This window comes from Dendrobium catenatum, unplaced genomic scaffold (genome assembly GCF_001605985.2).
Source record: "Dendrobium catenatum unplaced genomic scaffold, ASM160598v2 fragScaff_scaffold_142, whole genome shotgun sequence".
NCBI lineage: Eukaryota > Viridiplantae > Streptophyta > Magnoliopsida > Asparagales > Orchidaceae > Dendrobium > Dendrobium catenatum.
Genome location: NW_021318604.1, coordinates 730,562 through 753,427, shown reverse-complemented (window position 1 = coordinate 753,427; position 22,866 = coordinate 730,562). Strand labels below are relative to the sequence as shown.

Below are 22,866 nucleotides of genomic sequence, written 5' to 3'. Positions count from 1 at the left end.
AAAATAAATATAAGAAATATTTGAATAAAATTAACAAATGTAAAAGCCCCAAAAAATCTTCTCTCTTACATATTTCTTTTTTAGCAAGACACGACACTGAAATTTTGATTATTACATAAGGATATTAAACAAAGGTGGATGAGATATTTTGCTAAACATTTTAATAAAGATTGTGAGAATACGAATGACTTTAGTGCCTTAGCACCCTAAATAAAAGTAAATATTTTTAGTTTTATCAATGGATTAGTAAATTCGAAGTTAGAGAGGTTTTAAAGAAAATGAAGTGTGGAAAAGAGATTGGACCTGATGATATTCCAATAGAGGTGTGAAAATTTTTATGAGATGAAGGAATTTCTTAACTTACTAAACTTTTAAATATTATTTTTAAGACTAAAAAGATGTTATATTGAGAATGAGTGTATTGATTCCTATTTTTAAAAATAAAGATGATATACAAGATTGTGCGAATTATAGAGGAATTAAGTTAATGTCGCATACTTTAAAACTATGGGAGAGAGTTGTGGAGCATAGGTTGCGGCGTAATACTAATGTTTCTCAAAATCAATTTGGATTCATACATTTATTGAGAGGTTTGATGGAGAAGTATAAAGAGAATAAGGAGCATCTACATCTAATATTTATGATTTAGAGAAAGAATATGATAAAATTCTAAGAGAAGTGTTATGGAAAGCTATAAAGTTTCAAGAGCATTGCTATGAGGGGTTAATAATGCTAATATTCAAGTCATTAAGGATATGTATGCAAAAGTTACTAGTTGTGTCCAAACACAAAGTGATTTGACAAAGTATTTTCCTATCCAATAGAATTACATTAATGATCAACTTAAGCTCTTATCCTTTTTGTTTTAGTCATGGATGTTCTCACTAGGCATTTGTAAGAGATTGTACCATAGAGTATGCTTTTACTGATGATATTCTTCTTATTGATAAGACTAAAGAGGAAGTTGAAAGCAAACTTGAATTATGAAAGTAAACTTTAAAGTCTATGAGATCGTTGTGAGACATATAATGCTTTATGGTGTAGAATATTGCTCATTAAAAGAGAAGCATAACATTAAATTAATTGTTACGAGGATGCTCAGGTGGATTAGTGGCTTTACTCTTAGAGACAAGATATGAAATAAACATATATATATATATATAAAAGTTGGAGTAGCTTCAATGAAAAAGAAGATTAGAGATAGTTGCCTTAGATGGTTTAGTCATATAAAACGACAGCCTTCCGATGATCCGATTAGGAAAGTAGATGCATTAAATTTGATTTATGTTAATAAAGATAAAAATAAGCCTAAAAAGACTTGATTATAAAATGATATTTATTTATTAAATTTATTGAGAATTTAACTCTTAACATGACACATGGAGAAAAAGAGTTCATGTAGCCAACCCCACGTAGTGGGATGAAGGCTTGAAGTTGTTGTTGTAGCATTAAGAAAATCATCAAAAGTTAATGGGCAAAATATCTCAATAAAAACATCTGAACATAAGAGTTCATGATGAGAACTATTCATATCATACATTGCTACATCTCAGATGTTTCTCAAATGGGGTTATTTGAAGATGAATACTATTGCTACATGGCAGATGTAATTTACATACACTGCATATACCTCTACATAATACAAGGCAGAGAAAAGATACTACTATGACATAATTTCCAATGCCTCTCTTGTCTTGCCAAGGATGTTAAGAATGGTAGCAGCAATATGGGAAGGTGTCAAGCCTGCCTCGGACAATTGATCAGCAGGTGATCCATGGTCTATATATCGATCTGGAAGAACTATTGGTCTCCACTGCACTCATATAAACAAGTTGAATTCAAATTCAATTCATTATACATGTTTTAAACTGCTATAAGCCTTATAACATTTTACCTTTGTATTGCCGTCAAGAAGGCCATCAAGAGCCATGAACTGAGCAACGTGTGAACCAAAACCACCAATTGATCCTTCTTCAACTGTTATCAAAACCTTGTGGGATTTTGCGAGGCTACGAATAAGAGCCTGGTCCAGTGGTTTGCAGAATCGAGCATCTGCCACAGTTAGCTTCAAACCATGGTGTTCAATAAGACCAGCAGCAGCCACACAGCTTTGAACTGCTGTTCCATATCCAAGAAGAGCTACAGTCTCACCCTCCATTAAAATCCTTCCTTTGCCAACCTGCCATTGCAATTTCAATTAAGTTCTTAAGTGCAATATCAATTAGTTTTCCTGTACAGTTGAAGAGGCTTCAACGATTTTAGCAAAATAAAAATCAGTTTTGTGTGAAAATCTTGGGAAGGGAAATATAAGCTCATAACCGAAGAAGACCAAACAGCAAACTAGAGCTCTTTATCTAGTGTTGTTGGGATGGAAAAAATCTCTTTCTGATCAAGCATGACCTCAAGGTAATTTAGAAAAATTGAACGAGTGCCCAAGTTCAGTCAGGGCTCGGTCAGTTCAATTCAAAAAATTTCCCTATAAATTTTCCTAAATTTAGCCAAGCAACTAAGCTAAAACTTTTTTTTTTTAGTTGAGTCAATATTTTAATAAACATGCTTGAAAATTTGCCTCCGGCCAACATGTCTTTCTTTTCTACTCCTATGTTCCAATCTCTTACTCCTAAAGAAATTTTCACTCACAATATTGTTGCCATCAAGTCTGTTTTGGCTCAAATTAAGTACGCTGCATACCGAGTAGGAAAATTGGGAATTTTCTCAATAGCCCAATCAGGCCAATTTTGCAAGGGAAAAGGTAGAAAGCAAAAGCCTTAACATGAGGCCTAAATTAGTGCTTCAACGCAAGGGTTGGGCCACTTGGAGCCTGGGGCTGTAAGGCACCAGTGCATGCCCAAGCATAAGCTCAGAAATCAAGACCTTTTATGTTTACGTTTGCTTTTCGCCCAATTTTTAGACTGTTTAGATCATAAATGTCATTGTTTGACTCCAATTTCAACTACATTACATAATTCTCATGTGATGATGATGGTGCAAGATCCGTAGGGTCTTTATTAAATCAAAATCAAATCCCGAAAATTTTTTGATAAACAGAAATAAATTGGATCTCCATAAAAATGACCAGGCTTGTAGTCTATAGCATATATCCACGCTAATTGTGTTAAGGGAGAAAAAAAATTTGATGAAGTTTTGACTTGAATCATGACTTATTCGCCATTCCTAGTCCTGATGCAAACCAAGCACAAAGATACTTTGGATTTATGCTGGAAAACATCTAAAAATAAGTTACTAATTCTTCAACCATAAATTTGTTGACCACAGGACCGGCTCCCAATTGGCTAAATGACACTCCCACTGCCCCACTCACACACGATCTAACAACTACCCACTAAACCCCTCACACGGCGCTAAAAACCCCAGCAAAGTCCTTCGCCGACTCTTCTGATTCGAACTCACGCACTTAAAAGGAACTCTCACCGATGGTTCTCTCAACTCTCCCTTCCCTATCTGCCACTCAGGACCCACTCCACGCTCCACTAGACTTCGCGCGCAAGAACCATAGCCCAAGCCCTCCAGCCACACGCGATATTGACCTTAACTGATTCCAGCCTGACCTTCCTCTCTTGATTGTTCGACCATGCGTGCCTCCCGCTTGAAACCACAAACTTGCAAAAAAAAAAAAATCGCTATGCTTGCCTTGACCGGCGGCCGGCCCACGCGGCACCACCCGTGTGCCCGATTCCCTCCTCCACTCCCACTTCGACCTGAGCACAGACGCAGCCTGCTCGCTCTTCCGCGCCTGATTTCTACAGTCCACCCGATCCGCCTACCCAACCTCGACCATTCGACTCGACACCGCACGCGGCCTCCATCTCCTTCCCGTGAGTGTTGAGCGTAGTGTGTGGGGATGTTTGTATATTTTAAATATCATCATGATTATCTAAGAGATGGTGATAGTTTGATTGCCTTGAACCCACTGAAAAAGATTTTTCAGTAATTGAAAGAGTTCGAATTGTATAAAAGTGCTCTTAATAGTTTTAAAATTTATGCGGAGAGCAGTGCTTATGCAGAAGGTGTATCTTTCTCATAAAGAACACTTGTTAATTTGGATGGAAAGACGAGGCACATGAAGTGCTTGAAAAAGCTGAGATATTCATGCAAGTAAAAAACTATAGAGTAGTACATAACCTCAGCTTAGAAATTGCTGAAGTAGAGGAAGTTGGATGTAGCACTTTGTTATGCTAAACAATTGTTACTGGACAATAGCAGAAGAAAAAAGGGAACAATTAAACTTCCTAAAGATGCTACAATTCACCTATGAGTAGGAGCAGAAGCAGGGGATTGGTAGTGCTCACAATTTGTTTGTAGGCAATAATAATAGATTCATAGCAAATGATGTAACTCACTCACAAGCAAGAACACGATCTCTAGTGCCTATTAAACAAACATTCCCTACAAGCTATGTTTAATGATATGATAACTTGAAAGAGACAAAATGAATTAAACAACATATCTTATATGTATTACAATTGAAACCTAATTTATCTTTAAGCCACCATATCAACAACTCATTTGTATAAGTGGACAAAAGGAAATACCCCAATAATAGCTATGATCTATATGATAAAATATATCCCGCATGTGCTCTGACAAACATGATAAAATTGAAAACACAAATGTTTGAGAATGTTGAGCGGGGTTAAATGCTCCCTAATATTAAATTCTATTTTCAAATGAAATACATATTGCATGTGCTCTAGGGGTGCAAACGAGTCGAGTCGAGCTCGAGTCAGAGGGTGTTCGAGTCGAGCTCGACTGTCAAAATCTGAGCTCGAGCTCGAGCTTGAGCTCGAGCTCGACTCGACAGGGAAAAAAAGCTCGTCGAGTAGCTTGTCGAGTCGCGCCATCCGTCGTGTCCGTCGCTTTCTCTACTCTACGCCGTCGAGCTTTTTTCCGTCCGTTCGCATCTTCACCGGCGCAACTCTATGTCGTCGCGTCCGTCAGTACGTCACCGCTCGTCAAGCAGCAGCTATTCCGTATGTTCGCATCTTCTTGTCAACCTTTTCTCTTTCACCCAGTTAGGGATATATACTTTCACGATGCATCTAGTGACACCATAGAAAAAAAAAATTTAAAATTCATTGGATTCATAAACACATAGAACAACTGTTCAACTTATAAGTTTGCCTATAAATCTATTTCAGCAAATTATGATTTCGCATAGACATCTATTTCATGAAGAGCATCGCAAAGAATAACCTAATCGACCATTAATGGAAAGTAGAGTTCTAATAAATCCAAGAAAAAGTAATAAGAAAGGGGCAGATTCAGAAATCTCACCGCCCAAAAAGAAATCAAGACCCGGTGTCGCCGCAAAAAAGTGATTCTTCTGAAAGCAACGACGACGTTCGGAGGAATGCGAGTTTTTAAGCGCGATTCGCGAGTCGCGGGATCGGGGTGACCTAAAGAAGAGACGACGTAAAAGTTTGGTCCTCGTCTTCGCCAGCGACGCTGTTCCAGTGTCGATCTGTCCGTTCGCATCTTCTCCAGCGCCGTCGCGAGCTGTTCGAAGTTTGTCCGTTCACATCGTCTTCCCAGCGTCCGTCTCCATTGCGTTAGTGAATTATTTTTCCTGCGTACGCGAATTATTTTTCCCGCCGGCTTTTTTCCGTCTCGAGCTACTCGACGAGCTCGCGAGCCGAACGAATGGTTGTTCGAGCTCGAGCTCGATTAGCTGTCGAGCTCGAAATTGTGATCGAGCTCGACTCGCGAGCTCGATAAGCTCGACTCGTCGAGCCTATTACCGAGTCGAGCTCGAGCCAGCTTGACTCAGTTGCACCCCTAATATCATGTATGATGTGGAACAGATTACCAGTGGAGTATCACATCGTTCTCTAACAAACTATCCCTTTTCCACAGCTCTTTTTACTATTTCTGTTTAAACCGTACTGCTAGTTATGATAGGCATTTTCTACTGTTTTAGGAGAGCATATGAGAATTACTTATACCAAAAGGTAACAATATTACAGTAGAATTTTTATTATTGAATACAAAACAGTTCTTCTTGCCAAAACAAGTGTTATGTTTCGTTTCCCTTTTGCTTGCGACGTTTTTTAGGTCCTGTGGGATTGCAACCATTGCAATAGGTTGCATCAAGCATGACCTCAAGGTAATTTAGAAAAATTGAACGAGTGCCCAAGTTCAGTAAGTTCAATTCAAAAAATCTCCCAATTAAATTTTCTTAAATTTAGCCAAGCAACTAAGCTAAAACTTTTTTTTTTTTTGGTTGAGTCAATATTTTAATAAACTTGCTTGAAAATTTGCCTCCGGCCAACTTGTCACTGTTTTCTATTCCTCTGATCCAATCTCTTACTCCTGCAGAAAATTTCACTCACAATATTGTTGCCGTCTTAAGTCTGTTTTGGCTCAAATTAAGTACGCTTCATACCGAGTAGGAAAATTGGGAATTTTGTCAATAGCCCAATCAGGCCCATTTTTGCAAGGGAAAAGGTAGAAAGCAAAAGCCTTAACATGAGGCCTAAATTAGTGCTTCAACGCAAGGGTTGGGCCACTTGGAGCCTGGGGCTGTAAGCCACCAGTGCAGGCCCAAGCATAAGCTCACAAATCAAGACCTTTTATGTTTCCGTTTAACTCCAATTTCAACTACATTACATAATTCTCATGTTACGAAGATAGTGCAAGATCCTTTGGGTCTTTATTAAATCAAAATCAAATCCCAAAAAGAAATTGATAAACAGAAATCAATTGAATCTCCCATAAAAATGACCAGGCTTGTAGTCTATAGCATATATCCACGCTAATTGTTAAGGGAGTAAAACATTTTGATTAAGTTTTGACTTGAATCGTGACTTATTCGCCATTCCTAGTCCTGATGCACACCGAGCACAAAGATACTTTGGATTTATTTTGGAAAACATCCAAAAAAAAGTTACTAATTCTTCAGCCATAAATTTGTTGACCACAGAACGGGCTCCCACTTGCCTAAACGACACTCCCACTACCCCACTCACACTAGATCTTACAACTGCCCCTCACACGGCGCTAAAAACCCCAGCAAAGCCCTTGGCCGACTCTTCTGATTCGAACGCACGCACTTAAAAGGAACTCTCACCGACGGTTCTCTCAACTCTCCCTTCCCTCTCTGCCACACACGACCCACTTCTGCGCTCGACCCGACTTCGCGCGTAGTAACCAAAGCCCAAGCCCTCCAGCCACACGCGATCTCGACCTTAACCGATCCCAGCCCGACCTCCCTCTCTTGATTGTTCGACCTTGCGTGCCTCCCTCTCAGTATCCCGAAGCCCTCAGCCTTTCAATCCTATCCGATCAGGCGAATTAAAAGGCAAGCGCCCTCCCAACCTCCCTTCGCAAGGAGAGGGCGCCAAAAGACTGCCATATTTTCAAGGGAAATGAAAAGGAGTATTTTTAAATTAAATTATTAAGCGCCTTAACTTGAAGACCTATATAATCAGCATCCCAAAGCGGCCATTAAATCTTATCCGATTGGGTGGATTGAAAGGGAAAGTGCCCTCCCAACCTCCCTTTGCAGAATAGGGGCACCAAAAGACTGTCGGATTTTCAAGGGAAATGAAAAGAAGAGTATTTTGGAATTAAATTAACAGGAACCACAAGCAAATTGAAGATAAGATACTATGTCGGGACCAGTCAACATCTTGAAGCCCTCGACTATCAAAGCATATCTAGCCGGGTAGATTAAAGGCAAGTGCCTCCCCCCCACCTTCCTTTACAGGGAGGGGATGTGGGAGGCTGCCAAATTTTTAATAAAAAAAAATGGAAAAGAGCATTTTTTAAATTAAATAATATTTAATAAACAGGTACCACGAGCAGATTGAAGACTTGAAGAATTGTGTCGGGACCAACTATCCCAAAGCCCTTGGACATTCAATTCTGATATGGTCGAGTGGATTTGAAAGCCAAGTGCCTAGAGGTGTCAAAATGGGTGTTCGGGTCTAACCTGAACTTCACCCACTGTCAGCTGACTCGACTAAAGACTAACCCGGTTAGGGAAACAAGTCATGAATCCGAACCCGAACTGGTTCGGGTTCGGGTCAAACGAAATGGCCCGTCGACAACTCTAGCAGTTCGGATTCGAGTGGGTAGTGTGGACAGACGCGAGGGGTGCGATGCGTATCAATTATATGCACGAGAACGAGAAGATTTGACACCCTTTTAAGAACTGAATTATCCCCTTCCTTTGAGTGGTTCATAGTCAACAAGAACTCCAACAAATGGTGTGGTATTACAACAGCCTTGGTGCCATCCTTTTTCTCTTCAATGCTCGGAATCTCAGACAAAAGGGACCACCCCACCGGTGAGAACCCCAGTCTCGGAACCCTCCCCAACAAAACAATGATTACAGATCTCTTTGTCACTCTCGCCGTGAGTCAGAGACTGAAATCAATTGTCGTCGGCTCAGGCGAGTTGACTTAGAAGACAAGCACACCATCGACGTGACCGACAAAGAGGCTGTTGTTGATGAGGGTTAGAATGTTGTGGAGACGAAAGGGAGGGCAGAGCCGCAGAGGAATTCGATTAGGTATTCGGCGGCTTGGGCGAGCTGGTGTTTTCCTTTAGGCAGCTCGATGTGGTACTGATGGAATTTGCTGTCGGTGCCATTGCCAAGATCCCAATCCATGATGAAGTAGTTTCCAAGGCCGTCAAAGTGGTACAGTCGTAGAAGCGGTGACCGGGATCGTCGGCGACCACCATGGTAAGTGGTTATGACGGTGGAGGAGAGCAGAAGAGAAATGGTCTCTTCTCTGATGAGATTCTTTGAAATAGAAAGAGTTTGAATTGTATGAAAGTGCTCTTACTAGTTTCTAAAATTTGTGGGGAGAGCAGTGCTTATGCAGAAAGGTGTATCTTTCTCATGAAGAACACTTGTTAATTTGGATGGAAGGACGAGGCACTAGAAGTTCTTGAAAAAGTTGAGAAATTCATGCAAGTAAAAAACTATAGAGTAGTATATAACCTCAGCTCAGAAATTGCTAAAGCAGAGGAAGGATGTAGCACTTTGTTATGCCAAACAAGTGTTGAAATTGGACGCACTGGAAAATAGTAGACTGAGAAAAAAGGGAACAATTAAACTTCCTAAAGATGCTACAATTCACCTATGAGTAGGAGCAGAATAAGGGGATTGGTAGTGCTCACAATTAGTTTGTAGGCAATAATAAGAGATTCGTAGCAAATGATGTAACTCACTCACAAGCAAGAACACGATCTCTAGTGCCTATTAAACAAACATTTCCTACAAGCCATGTTTAATGATATGATAACTTGAAAGAGACAAAATGAATTAAACAACATATCTTCTATGTATTACAATTAAAACCTAATTTATCTTCAAGCCACCAGATCAGCAATTCATTTCTATAAGCGGACAAAAGGAAATGCCCTAATAATATTTCTAATCTATATGATAAAATGCATCCCGCATGTGCTCCGGCAAACATGATAAAATTGAAAAAAAAAATCTGAGAATGTTGTGCGGGGTTAAATGCTCCATAATATGAAATTCTATTTTCAACCGGAGGAGACTCTGCCTTTCAAAATGCCCATAAAACCCAAAGCAAAATACAAATATTTTAAAGTGATTCATCGCCAACCCGATGATGATCGTGCTAAAAGAAAATCTCAACCATGAGGGGGTCCTTGCAAATTTCAACATAAAACCCCAAATCATAAAGTTAATTGTTAGGGGCTCAAATTTAAATTAAAATGTTAAATGTACAACTCTTCAATATGCAAAATACCTTATTGAAATAAAATATCTAAAAACTTAAAACTAAAATTCATCCCTTTCACAATTATTTATCGGGGGTGATAAATTTGAAATTAATCTCATCTCACAAATAGCGAATGTCATATCGGGCGTATCACTAAAATTCACTCTCAAATAGTCTCTTGTCAGCGGGGATGTGGCACGTGCCCTTTGATTGAGTGATTTTACTGCAAAATGACACCACTATATTACATACATGGCCATAGCCCGTATGTTCCCTAACGGTTTCAAGTCCTTGAGTAATGAATCATAAAATATACTCGATAGGCATAAAGCCATTTTTGTCAGTTAAGATGGACTTAAATGTATCCCTTTAGACAAACATCCACCTTAGGCCTACAAGGAGTCATTAGACAAAACAACCCATGGTTGTCGACAAGGTTCATTTTGTCAAGTTTGGTCTACTACCACCTCTGACTAAGTAGACCAGGGACTATGAAGTTCGGGACGACGAAACCATGGGATATTGATCGAGCTTGTCATCATTCTCCCCATCACCTGTTTTTAAGTATATGATGATAAATTTCAAATCATGAACTCCAAAATTCAAATCCCTAAAGTTGCTCCTACTATACGTTGGGTACTCGGTGTCTATCTCATAACTAACCATAATCAAAAGTTCTCTCATTGGGATTACGCCTATAGGAAATCAGAACTCAGATTATAAAGTCCTCGCAAAATGAGGACGAAATCTATGGGTAGTGTCTTATCTAAAATCAATATGCCTTTTAAAAATTTATACGGAACTTAAACTTGTTAAAATTCTCTCCGTCAATAAAAGCAAGCGAGGGGAGACTGGGGCATGAATTTTCAAAGCCCACAAAATTCCCTTCTGATCAAGCAAAACTTCTGATGTGAAACACATGACTACACATGACTAAAGAAAATTTAGAATGAATGAACTGATGCTTATCTTATTTTAATTAACATGGGCCAAACAAATTTAAGACGTTATAGTAGCCCTTGAAAAACAATCTAGTGCATCATAATGAGTACCTAGACATATGGACCAATAAAATCAGGCCACAAGAGGACATAAATTGCCCAATCAAAGGCAAATCAGCCAGCTTGAACAAAACTAGACTAACCAACCCAAATGATCTTGCTCCAAATCCACAACAGATGTAAGATTCTCACAATTAGGCAATAAAAATCTAATCTACACCAATAACCTGGAGGCCACTGGACCAACCTCCTAGTTTCACCTTGCTTCTAGTTACAGATGAACAACATTCAATTATACCAATATGCCATTATTTATATTTGTCTAGAAAAGACATGGACTTCTCCAAGCTATTATGCATCTGATATAAAAGCATTTCATAAACCATAACAAAACACTGTTCTCAAGTAAATCTGTAAATGAGTTTATTCATTTAAAATTGTGACACAATTGACAGTATTGCATGTTTTCATTGAGTTTGTTCAAGAAATGGTGAAACATACTCAAACATGTTCTCCCCACTACCATTCCTACCATAAGAACTTTGATTTGCCTCCACCGATGCAGTTATTAAATAATATTATATGATGCGATATGTTCAAATAGCTAATCTGACACATCTCTATGAAGGTCACCACCCCAAACCAGCCCAAGTTGAGGTGAGCCGCTAGGTCAACCAAGTGCATTCACCATCCGATCAAAATAAGATCTTTAAAAAATATTTTCTCCATCATCCATTGCATATAATTATAAAAAAAATGAATATTAAGAAATATTCCTCCAGTTTTAGATTACCACAAATTTTCTGTATGGCACTCATGTAATGTGTTGAAGAAACTCCTCATAATAAGTAGTGAGAAGCATGGCACTTATGGAAGCCATCTAAAGATTTGATGACACTGATTTGGTTCCCATCAAAAACCATCTTGCTTGTAGGACCATATCAAGCTACTGGCTACATGCTACAAACTTTACTAATGCTGGCAAGAGACATCACCATTCTACTTTTCTAAAGATGGATTTCAAATAAGTTGCCTTGGGTGGCTCATCCTGATGATTTTTTTCCTCCATGAAAAGGCGTGCTCTTCTCAACTATGTGAATATATTTCAGAGCTAAAATAGAGCAAAGCTCTCATGTATTGCAGACTGCTTAAATCCATTCAAGCGTTCAATAAAATTAAGAAAATAATCATTCAATTGCACTTCGACTGGAAAAGAGATTTAGAAAAAAGGAAGTAGGTGTGGATGTCATGTTCCTCCGGTATACTCATAAGCCAAAGCTTGCATATATATAATGAAGAATAGGTGAATGATCCTACTAAACAATTACCTCAATCGGCACACCTTTGTTTCCTGGTGGCAGAGGAATGCCAATGCCATCTCCCCTTGGATACCGGAAGCAGGATGGTCGATCATTGATAGCTGCTGCTGTGGCCACCATGTGAAAGAGTTCTGCCTCATCGGAAGGAGCCATTACTATCATATTCGGCAAGCATGCCATGTAAGTTACATCAAATGATCCACAATGTGTAGGTCCATCAGCCCCGACAAGGCCTGCACGGTCTAAAGCAAACCTAACAGGTAGCTTCTGCAAGTCCACATCATGTACCACCTATAACAACACCAACAACTTCTTATTTGATCTTGTTAGAAAAAAAACCAAACTTATGTTGCTTGTCACGGAAGAATTTAATAAGAAAACACTGATATTAAGTGATTTTTATTATATATATCAAGCAACATCATACAAGAGAAAACAGTACTGCAGCTATTTTGGAATAATATTTTATTTAAAAAAAAGAGCTAAACAGAAAGCATACTATCGGTGCTGTTTAGTAGAGAATGAAAAGTCAATAAGATGAAAGCGCCATTTAAATTGGGCACGATGGAAAGTGAGAAGGCCTAACTAACACTATTATCATCAATTGGTCTCTATTGTTGCTATTATTACTACAATTGAAGAAAATGACTAGTGAACTGATTCCTCACTATAATACCAAGCTATTATTACTATTATCCATGTCTGTTGACCCATTTCCCTTTCTTAGTTGCAGTGATGGAAGTATTTGTAGATAGCGGTATGGTTGTTGTATCACTGCAGAAATCCCGTAACCATTAAACAAAGTAGAACTGACAGAGGAGCTATTGACAGGGAGAAATGTTGGAGGAGCACTTGAAAAACTGTTTACACATAGTTGGGACGCTGATGATGACCATTGGTAGAATTGATTTGTGACGAGATGAAGAGATGAAGAGGTTTCCTTACCTGATCATAAGCTCGCTGAAGGAAAGATGAGTAGATTGCGCAAAATGGCTTTAATCCCTCACATGCTAGGCCAGCAGCAAAAGTGACAGCATGCTGCTCAGCAATTCCAACATCAAAACACCTATCTGGAAAGCGGCGAAGGAAGTAGTTTAATCCTGTTCCGCCTCCCATAGCCGCATGGATTGCAACAATGTTCTTGTCCACTTCTGCTTCTGCTATAAGTGCCTCAGCAAAGTAATTGGTGTAAGATTGAGTCTTAGCACTTCCTTTGAATTGCTTCCCTGTCGCTGGATCAAATTTGGCCACACCTGCAAGCAAGAAAGAAATGGGCTGACATTGCACATTACCAATCAAAGAAATATTGACCTTCATTGGTTGACATTACCATGGTACTTGTCTGCTGCTCTCTCAGCATAAGGATACCCTCTTCCTTTCTCAGTTACAACATGAATTAAAACTGGTCCAGTTGTATTGGTACTTTTGACTTCTTTAAGAATGGTGATGAGATCATCCAAATTGTGGCCATCAACGGGGCCTATGTAGTACAGCCCTAGCTCTTCAAACAAGGATGAGTTTGACCCGCTAATCATTCCTCGAGCATACTCATCAACTTTTGCTGCCAATTCATGCATCGATCCACCAATCTGCTTTGTGACACCCTGAAAGAATTCAAGGATTGGGCTTATAATTCACTTATAAGAAAGAAGAAGTTGAGAAGCTTTTAGACCATGGAACACAAAAGTCTAGGTTTTGGTAGCATTATCACGTCAATGTTGCTGGCATTAAATCACCAACTGATCAAGTATGATTTTTAACACAAAAGGTGGATCTGAAGGTACCCCATAAGACTCATACCTAAGACCATGTTGAGTTAAGTTCAGCACAGCTGAACAATAATTCAGTGTTAACATCAAAGGTTTCTGCATCCACGAATTATGTAAATATTAGGCAGATGAGACACTTTGAACGAGATAGATTAAGAAAAGAACAACATTGAGGTGAAAGACAAGCCAAACTCCGGTAGGAAGACCTACCTTCTTCTGCATTACTTTGGACTCTTGACTATACACTATAGTGAGCACTTAGATCTAGAATCCAGCTCTCTGGAAAAGGGTCTAGGGCTCTTAAAAAATAACTTAAAAAAATCCTTCGTATAATATTGCATCGGGTATTTAGAGAAGACCAGGGGTTCTGCTAAATATCAAGGATTTGTGGTCAGCTAAAAGCTTTAGATGCCTCCAACCTAGTAAATGTTTATCTTGCTCCACTCCCTCTATTAGCTCCATATTACAAAAAAAACTAGGTAGTGTGCCTACTCATTGGCCATTATAGAGGCTCAGGGGGAAGATGGCCACTTGGTGTGTCTGGACCACAGGCGATACCCAGCCATCAAATTATATCCAACTAAGCCCTAATACTAGTTTTCATAGGGCTTTAAACTCCATCATAGTGAAATCACACCCTGTTAGGGGCTTGAGACAACTCTCTAGTTTCTGGTAACTTGATAAAGCAACCACAACTAAATTTGATGCCCACACAATGCATAAAATGTACACAATATCTTAATTATGGATATTATAAAGCGAAAATAAATCAAGAGTGTGGGAAATCCATATGACAACTTTTTTATCATACCAAGAAATAGGCAACTGGCTAATTTAGATGTCCCATATTATAAGTACATATATCACAATTACCCTTGTATACCAAAAAAATTAACTTAGCACATACAAGATTAGCGTTAGCATTTGTGTGCATTTAATCTTTAAAATGTCTAGCCACCATTGAATTGTTTCTTCCTCCCAAGACAATATTAGCACGAGTTCCCTCCAAGGATCTCTCTTCTCTAAATTTTTTATTTTCTTTCAATGATTAATCTATCCAACACTGTCGTTGTCAAGTCCCAAGTCTTCGATGAGAAAAGTGGAGGGTTGAATTAGATAGTCGATAGTCAGCATAAAACTTGTCGAATAATTATGACATAAATCCTTTAATATGTTGTGTTAATACTAGGGTGTTCCCTGAAAGCTATGTGTTGTACGGCCTGAATACAGTGAGAAGTGTGCAAGGGCCACTGCACCGACGCCCAGGTATAGTGTTAAATAAGCAAGGGTTCTCACATCACAAATGGATGTAGGCAAAGAAGCAAATCCACAAAACTAGAATTAGGATAGGAACTTGGAATATAAATTATCTTATAGACAAATTAATGAAATTAATAGATATTATGATTCATAAGAAGATAAATTTTCTATGTATTTAGGAAACTAAATGAATTAGAGAAAACGCTAAGGAGATTGATAGTTTATGGTTTGAACTATGGTATTTAGGTAAGACTCGTACTAGAAATGGTTTTGGTGTGATTATATATAAGAGTTTGAAGGATAATATTATAAAAATTAATAAAATTGATGATAGAATTATAATTTTAAAAATTATTGTTGATGCTAAGATTATTAATATTATAAGTGCTTATACTCCTTAAGCAGGTTGGATATGCATTCAAAATTAAAATTTTGGAAAAACTTAGAAGAATTAATGCAAAGAATATGTCTTGAAGAAAGAGTTTTTATTGGAGGAGATTTAAATGGATATGTTAGTAGAGAGGTAGAAGATTTTAGAAACATTCATGATAGTTATAAGTTTGGAACTACTAATGAAGGTGGTAGGATTATATTAGATTTTTCTCTAGCCTATGATTATAAAATTGCTAACACCTTATTTAAGAAAAGGGGTGAGCGTCTCATCACTTATAAGCATGGATATAATAAAACTCAGATTGATTATTTTCTTATAAGGAAAATATATTGTTTATATTGCAAAGATTATTTTATTCTGAGTGAACATTTATGCACCTAGTATCGTTTATTAGTTTTGAACTTTAAGATGAAGGGTAAAATATGAAAAATAAAATATTATCCTAGAATTTGATTGGGTATTTAAAAACAAAACAACATAAAGCCTTTGGGAGTCCCACTAAATGGGATCGGCTATATAAATCTTTTTTCTCCATTATATCCTGTTAAAAGTCAAATTCTCATTTAAATCTAATAAAGAAATATCTTTTCTAATATTTTCTAACCAAGCCTTTTTAGGTCTACCTCTACCTTTCTTAATATAAGTCAAATCTAATACCTCTACTTTCCTAACTAGATCATCAGAAGGCTGTCGTTTTATGTGACCAAACCATCTAAGGTGACTCTCTCAAATATTATCTTCCACTGGAGCTACTCCAACCTTTTCACGTATATACTCATTTCGTATCATGTCTCTAAGGGTAAATCCACTCATCCACCTAAGCATCCTCATCTCTGTAACACTTAACTTAGTATTATGCTTCTCTTTTAATGGCCAACATTCTGCACCATAAAGCATTGCAGGTCTCACCACCATATTATAGAATTTTCCCTTAAGTTTGAGGAAGACTTTTCTATCACACAACAAGCCCGATGCATTCCTCCACCCCGAGGAGAAAAAAAGGTCAATAACAAAGGGAAGACTCTCTTACTAGCAAGCGCAAGCAGCGTAGCCTATTCCTAAGCTCGGGGACTAGTCGTTGAAGTTCAGGCAGGCTTCAGGCAAAGAATTGTCTCCGGAGTGGGAATACAGAGCGGGAGATTCTATACTATATTTTCAAATCTGCAGACCTGATGCAGATCCAGAACATTCGATTAGCGCTCAGGGTCCATCCCACTATGACTATATAAGTCCCTAGCTGCATTGAGGAGTGATCACCTTATGTATGAGAGGAGAGATCAAAGCATTGAGGTTGGTCGTAGATCCGCCCTAAAAATAAAGGAGCTTAGACATCTCTTAACGAAAAAGAATATTAGTTTGTGTGGCCTTGTGGAAACTAAAGTAAGATCCATCAAGAAAGACATGATTAGCAGAAAAGGAAGGTTTTTAGGGTTGAGAGGTTCTTTAGAATTATGACCATGCATTGTTGGGCTGAATTGAAGAGACTGAGCAGTATAGTGATTAACCCAGCCTGGATTGTTATGAGAGATTTTAATTCTTTCTTCTTGATTCCATGAGGAAAAGATGGCTGGGAGTGGGAGAAGCCAGAATACTGACCTCCACCTATGCTTCTTAGATATAGATCTATTTGACCTCGCTTTTAAGGTTAATAACCTACTCACACTCCTTTCAATACACGATGTTGCTTGCCCGCTTCATCTCTCAATCTCGCTTGGTAGAAGGAAGAGATAAGGCGAGAGTTTCATTGTACTTATACAGTTCAAGTCGCTAGTTTAAGTAGGAGCAGGAATGACACAATCTCACACTCCAACAATGGAACATGATGCCTACGTCACACCTAAATGTCACGAGAAATAGAACTACTGAAAGCTTCACTCTTCTAGCTGTCGACTCTGGTTGACTACCAATGCCTAACTGCTCGGACTGAGGGATCTAATCAACCGAAAACTGCACCTATATATTCGGAAGGATCCACTGCGTAAGCCAAACTAGATCTTTTTTCGCCAAGATCTATTTAGTCAATTACCAATGATCCTTTGAAGCCAAGCTTTTTCGAAATCAAAGCTTCGGGAGCTGCTCTTTTCTGCCCGGCCCGGATTCTCATTCTCATTCTAGTAGTTAGACTAAACTCATGTCTTCAGATGCAGATGCTGCGGGCCATATCATAGAATAACGAGACGATTCAAACCGCATTGAATGTCAATGTCAGTCTTTACTGCCTTCTCCTAGAAACCTAAGAAGAAGAAAATATTGTTATTGACTACGTGGATTTAGGTTCATCTTCAAAAATGGGTCTATCTCGGCTTGAATCTTTGCATTTCAGCGAGGTAGGGACCAAGATCTCTGGAACCACTAACTAGGGAGTTCCCTATTTTCGCTAGCTCCGATGAACTGTTCGGAAGGCCATAAGTAGTTCCAACATCTTCTGAGGTCGAGTCGTCTTCTATGAATCTTCCATCTCTGGATCTCAATTACAGCCGCTCTTCAGAAGCAAGAGTCTCTGTTGAGGAAAGAAGGCCCTAATGAAGGACGAGGGCAAGTCCAAATTTTTCATTTTTGCATACGCAACTCCGGTGACTTTGGCCCGCAACTGACATCAACTCTTTCGTATAGAAAGCTTAGTGGATCAGCCGCTTCTGCATAAGCTGAATTAGAAGACCGCGGGGAGGCAGGTCCGGGTTTCTACAATAGGGAGCATAGCAGGTAGGTCTTCGGAACGCCACACTTTCTGAGCTTTCCCACTCGCTTTCTGACACCTTTACCCGAGCACTGTGACGCAGTCGGTCAAGTACAGGCTTTCCTGAATCTGAGCTCTTCTTATTCTTTCTTTCTCAATTCAATGTCGACCTGCGAAAGGAGCAATCAACATCTGAATCATGTCTGTAAACTTCACAAATCTTTGTACGGACTCAAACAAGCTCCTCGTCAATGGTTCCACAAACTCACATCACTACTTCAACAGTTCGGCATCAGGTTCAGTCGTTCCAACCCCTCACTCCTTATTTTTCATCAAAATAATATTCAACTATACGTTCTGATTTATGTCGACGATATATTGCTTACAGGCAATGACCAAACAATGATACAAACTCTTCTCCAACATCTCCAGCCTCACTTTGCTCTTAAGCAACTTGGCAATGTGTTACTCTACCTCGGCATTGAAGTCGTTAAAACAACCTCCGGCTACTTCCTTCATCAACATCATTATGATATAAAGCTCATGCAGGAATCGGGGCTTGCTAACTGCCGTCCAACTCCAACTCCGATCTCTCCTAAAAGTCTCTCCACGGCTACATATGACAAACTATTCCCTGATCCTTGCCTATACCGCAGATTAGCCAGTTCCCTCCAATACCTCTCCATCACTCATCCGGACATTGCATTCGCCACCAATCGCATCTGTCAACATATGCACGCTCCTACTGAAGGTCACTTTCAAGGTCTCAAATGATTGCTCAGATATATCAAAGGCTCTCTGAACTATGGTCTACCGATCTCCTTAAGCAATCTTCAGCTTCGGACATATGCAGATGCCGATTGGGCATCTGATAGCCTAGACCGAAAATCAACTTCAGGTTTTTGCACATTCCTTGGGAATAACCTTATCTCTTGGTCCGTCAAGAAACAGGCCACCGTGGCCAAGTCCTCAACCGAAGCGGAATATCGTTCTCTCTCCGCTGCAACCTCCGACGTTCTATGGCTGCGTCGCCTTGTCGAAGAACTTCATATTCCTCAAACAGCTCCTACGACGATCTACTGTGACAACACTTCAGCGATAGCGCTTGCCAACAATCCAATTTTTCACGCTAGAACAAAACACATCGAAATAGACTATCATTTCATCCGTCAACATATCGACTCGAAATTTATCACCATCGAGCACATTAGCTCTACCGATCAAATTGCAGACATCCTTACCAAGCCCCTCGCCACCGCTCAGTTTAAAGAGCTCCATCACAAATTGACCATTCAACAGATGAATCAATTTGAGGGGGGATATCAAGATACCTGACACGACAGCTGCTCTTAGGTTCTTTATGTAATTTAGTTTACTAAATCTCTATATATATCTCTTTTATTTGTACCAATTATTCATTAATAATACAAAGCATTTCTTTATCCTCTGGCTGTTCTCTTGTTTCTTCTTCTCAACCTTCGGTTCTTATAAGATCAATGTGATGCACGTCATTAAGCATCAATGAATTTGTAATCAATTATAAACTCTTTAAACAGCAACATTAACGTTTCAATCATAATTCATGCATATTTGAAATTAGCTTGGATGGTCTCCTGACCAAAGGACGCAAGGCTAAGCTTTAATTGGGCAGGGCATGAAATCATCTACAAATAAAATGAGTATAAATCAAGTTAAAATTATTGATTAAAAAAGCAATTACCTTAGCTACCTCCCTCAACTCTCTTAGAGGTCTGCTTGATTGCAGTTTACTGAGGGCACTGCTTAGAGCTCCTACTGGGGGTATTGGTCCGTCTAGATTAGCAGTGGGAAGAGATACCTGCTTATTGTCATTCAGTATAACAATCATGTCAGAGTCAAGATACCCAGCATTGTTCATTGCCTCATAAGCTTGCCCTGCCGTCATTGCTCCATCCCCAATCACAGCAATCACATTGTTCTTCTTGCCCATTAGATCTCTTCCTACTGCCATCCCTGGTTAACAAAATAAATTCAATGAATTGCAAATGAATTTCTAATAATATCATATTCACTCGTTATAGTTGTAGAGCGATAGCTACCAAAAATTTGTAGATGGCAGATTCTTCATATTCTGTCAATGCTCATTTTCAAGCACTCAACATCCCCCACTTCCCTTTTGTATGATACCTTACCTTTTGACTGATTTAAAGCATCAAATATTGGGAAATAGGCGAAAACACAATTCAAACACAAAGAGCAACAAGTAACACAAAAGAGAAAAGAATATCAACACGCAAAGAATTTTACACACCTTCACTCAATCAATGGCTACACTATGCTAACACCGCTGCATATTTCACCGCGGTTTGATTGTCAAAAACTTACCCTAATTCTTCTGATATAAATATATGATGGTGCATTCATTTTTATGAGGAAAAGATTTATGAAAAATGAATATATAATAACGTTCTCTTAAAAGAAAAGAAGAACAGCATCAGACTAAGTCTTTATAGCGCATATTATTCAAGGGAAAAAAAATTAGGCCTCATTGATAAGAACAACAATTCTAACACTACTTGAAATGAGATTTAGTTATTTCTCCATGATGGTGTTAGGTTTTTAAAAGTGCTGCACTATCTCCATTACTTATGGTTCCTGAAGTTAGTGAAATACTGATGCTAGCACTTCTATATATAGATATCAAGTAACTGTGGTGGAGTATGTGAATGAATACAAAAAGTAATCTTCTCTGCACTTGTTCATGCATGAACTGAAACATTATTTTCTGCTTAGTTTGGTTTGTAAGGTTTATCACTCATAAAACTTAACATCTTATACATATAGGAATGGGTTCAGAATTGCATGTTACCAAGAGCTGCTGAGATGCTGGTGGAACTATGACCAGTGCCAAAGCAATCATATTCACTCTCTGAACGTTTAGTGAATCCAGATAATCCATTGGTCTGCCTCAATGTTGGCATCTTGTCCCTCCTACCTGTCAAGATTTTGTGTGGATAGGACTGCATCCAACAATAAAATATATATAAGATCAAAGGGTGCCATGGAAACAAGGCTACTGCTTTGTAACTACATTTGTTACTATTATTATTAACTATAACTGATAGAAGGGTGGCATGGGTAAAAGTACCTGGTGACCAACATCCCACAGTATCTTGTCCATGGGAGCATTGAAGACATAATGGAGAGCCACAGTTAGCTCCACCACACCAAGGCTAGAACCGAGGTGGCCGCCTGTCTTAGATACATTGAAGATGACATCAGACCTTAGCTCATCTGACAGTTGCTTAAGCTCCTAAAATCAAAGAATAATCAGCTAAATTTCGCCTCTAAAATAACAAGAAAAAAAAACTGAACTGTTAAAAGGGATCATTGTCGGACCTTCATAGATAGATTTTTCATATGGATGGGATAATTGATTGTATCCAGAAGAGGAGTGGGTGGTCTCTGCGAGTAGTATTCTTCTTTATCTGATAGTGCTGCACAGACATATGCATTTTTCCTTTCCTGGTAGCCAGAAGAAACCAACCCACGTCTATTGAAATTTCAAAAGGAAAAAGCGATCTATCTTATCGCAGTTCTCAATAGCTTGTATGATACCCATTATTTTCATGCTAATATGAGTAAAGCAGACTAATTATTCTCAAAGATGGAGAAATGACACTTATTAGTGGGAATTTAACAATAAATGCTGCTTTGTAATGGCAACATAAATTTAAAAGATGTAAGATGGAAATAAATTACTATACAACGTTATCTGATTTAAGAGAAACACTTCAACAAAATAAAATATATAAGAAAAATGCATGTTTGAACATAGACAGAGCGAGATCTGAAGAAGAAAAAAACCCTATCTTTACCGTCGCATCTTGACGCTGGTAATTTTCTAAGTGAAACCCATGGAGCACTCTTGAAGCAGAAAGTTGAGATGGTTTATTGTGTCCCGAAACTACAATTCCAGGTAGCTGGCAAGGATAAAAGAATGCGGAGAGATTCATTGGATACTGAAGAATCAGAAAAAGAAGCAAAGAGGATTACAAAAATAGAGAGTTAAGACCAAGAAGGAGAGAAGCGGCAGGAGGTTTGCGGGATGAAAGAATAAGACTTTTAGTTTTAAAGTAGCTGATGGATCAGGAATTTATCTACGGAAATGGGAAGAAAAGTGGCCATGGTAGAGCTGTGTGGCTGAGATTGACCTGCTACTATTGAACAAGCTGACACAGTCTTTTGGCTCATTGCCTGCGCTGTCCTCTCTTGTCATGATCCCAGCCCCTTGGCCGAGCTTTGCAATCCCTCTGCTCATTGGACCACCTGATCTAATATCATATAAATTGAACACTATGTCTACATATTTATAGAAAATTTTAATTTTATACAGTTACATAATAATAATAATAATAATAATAATAATATATATTAATGTTTAATATTAAATTTTTCTTTAAATCAACGACATTTATTTTTTTTATCCTAGACTATTTATTTAAAATTATTTGCAACAACATTGATCAAGATTCTTATTTTATAGCAATATGTTTTCCGATATTTTTACTTGTTCAAACTAACTCAAAATCATCTTTGAACAATCATGTTTAAGTAAGGTTCAAATATGATTAAACTATAAATCAAAGAAAATTCGAACATAGATCTATTATTGTTGCGGGCTTGAATATGCGCGGCGATAGAGTTTTAATATACGTCCTAGCTTTTGCATGAATATCCATCAC

General features: G+C 38.5%; 1 protein-coding gene across 1 annotated transcript; it reads right to left on the bottom strand.

The window, feature by feature from the left end:
• Window positions 1-1,467: 1,467 nt before the first annotated feature.
• Window positions 1,468-22,307, bottom strand: LOC110103969 (probable 1-deoxy-D-xylulose-5-phosphate synthase, chloroplastic). The gene is made up of 10 exons (XM_020832877.2): window positions 22,000-22,307; window positions 21,521-21,646; window positions 21,270-21,434; window positions 20,991-21,141; window positions 19,863-20,134; window positions 13,373-13,646; window positions 12,988-13,295; window positions 12,052-12,333; window positions 1,895-2,179; window positions 1,468-1,813 (listed from the first exon to the last, which is right to left on the bottom strand). The coding sequence occupies exons 1-10, from the start codon at window positions 22,135-22,137 to the stop codon at window positions 1,664-1,666; spliced, it is 2,151 nt and encodes a 716-aa protein (XP_020688536.1). The 5' UTR covers window positions 22,138-22,307; the 3' UTR covers window positions 1,468-1,663.
• Between the last annotated feature and the right edge of the window lie 559 nt (window positions 22,308-22,866).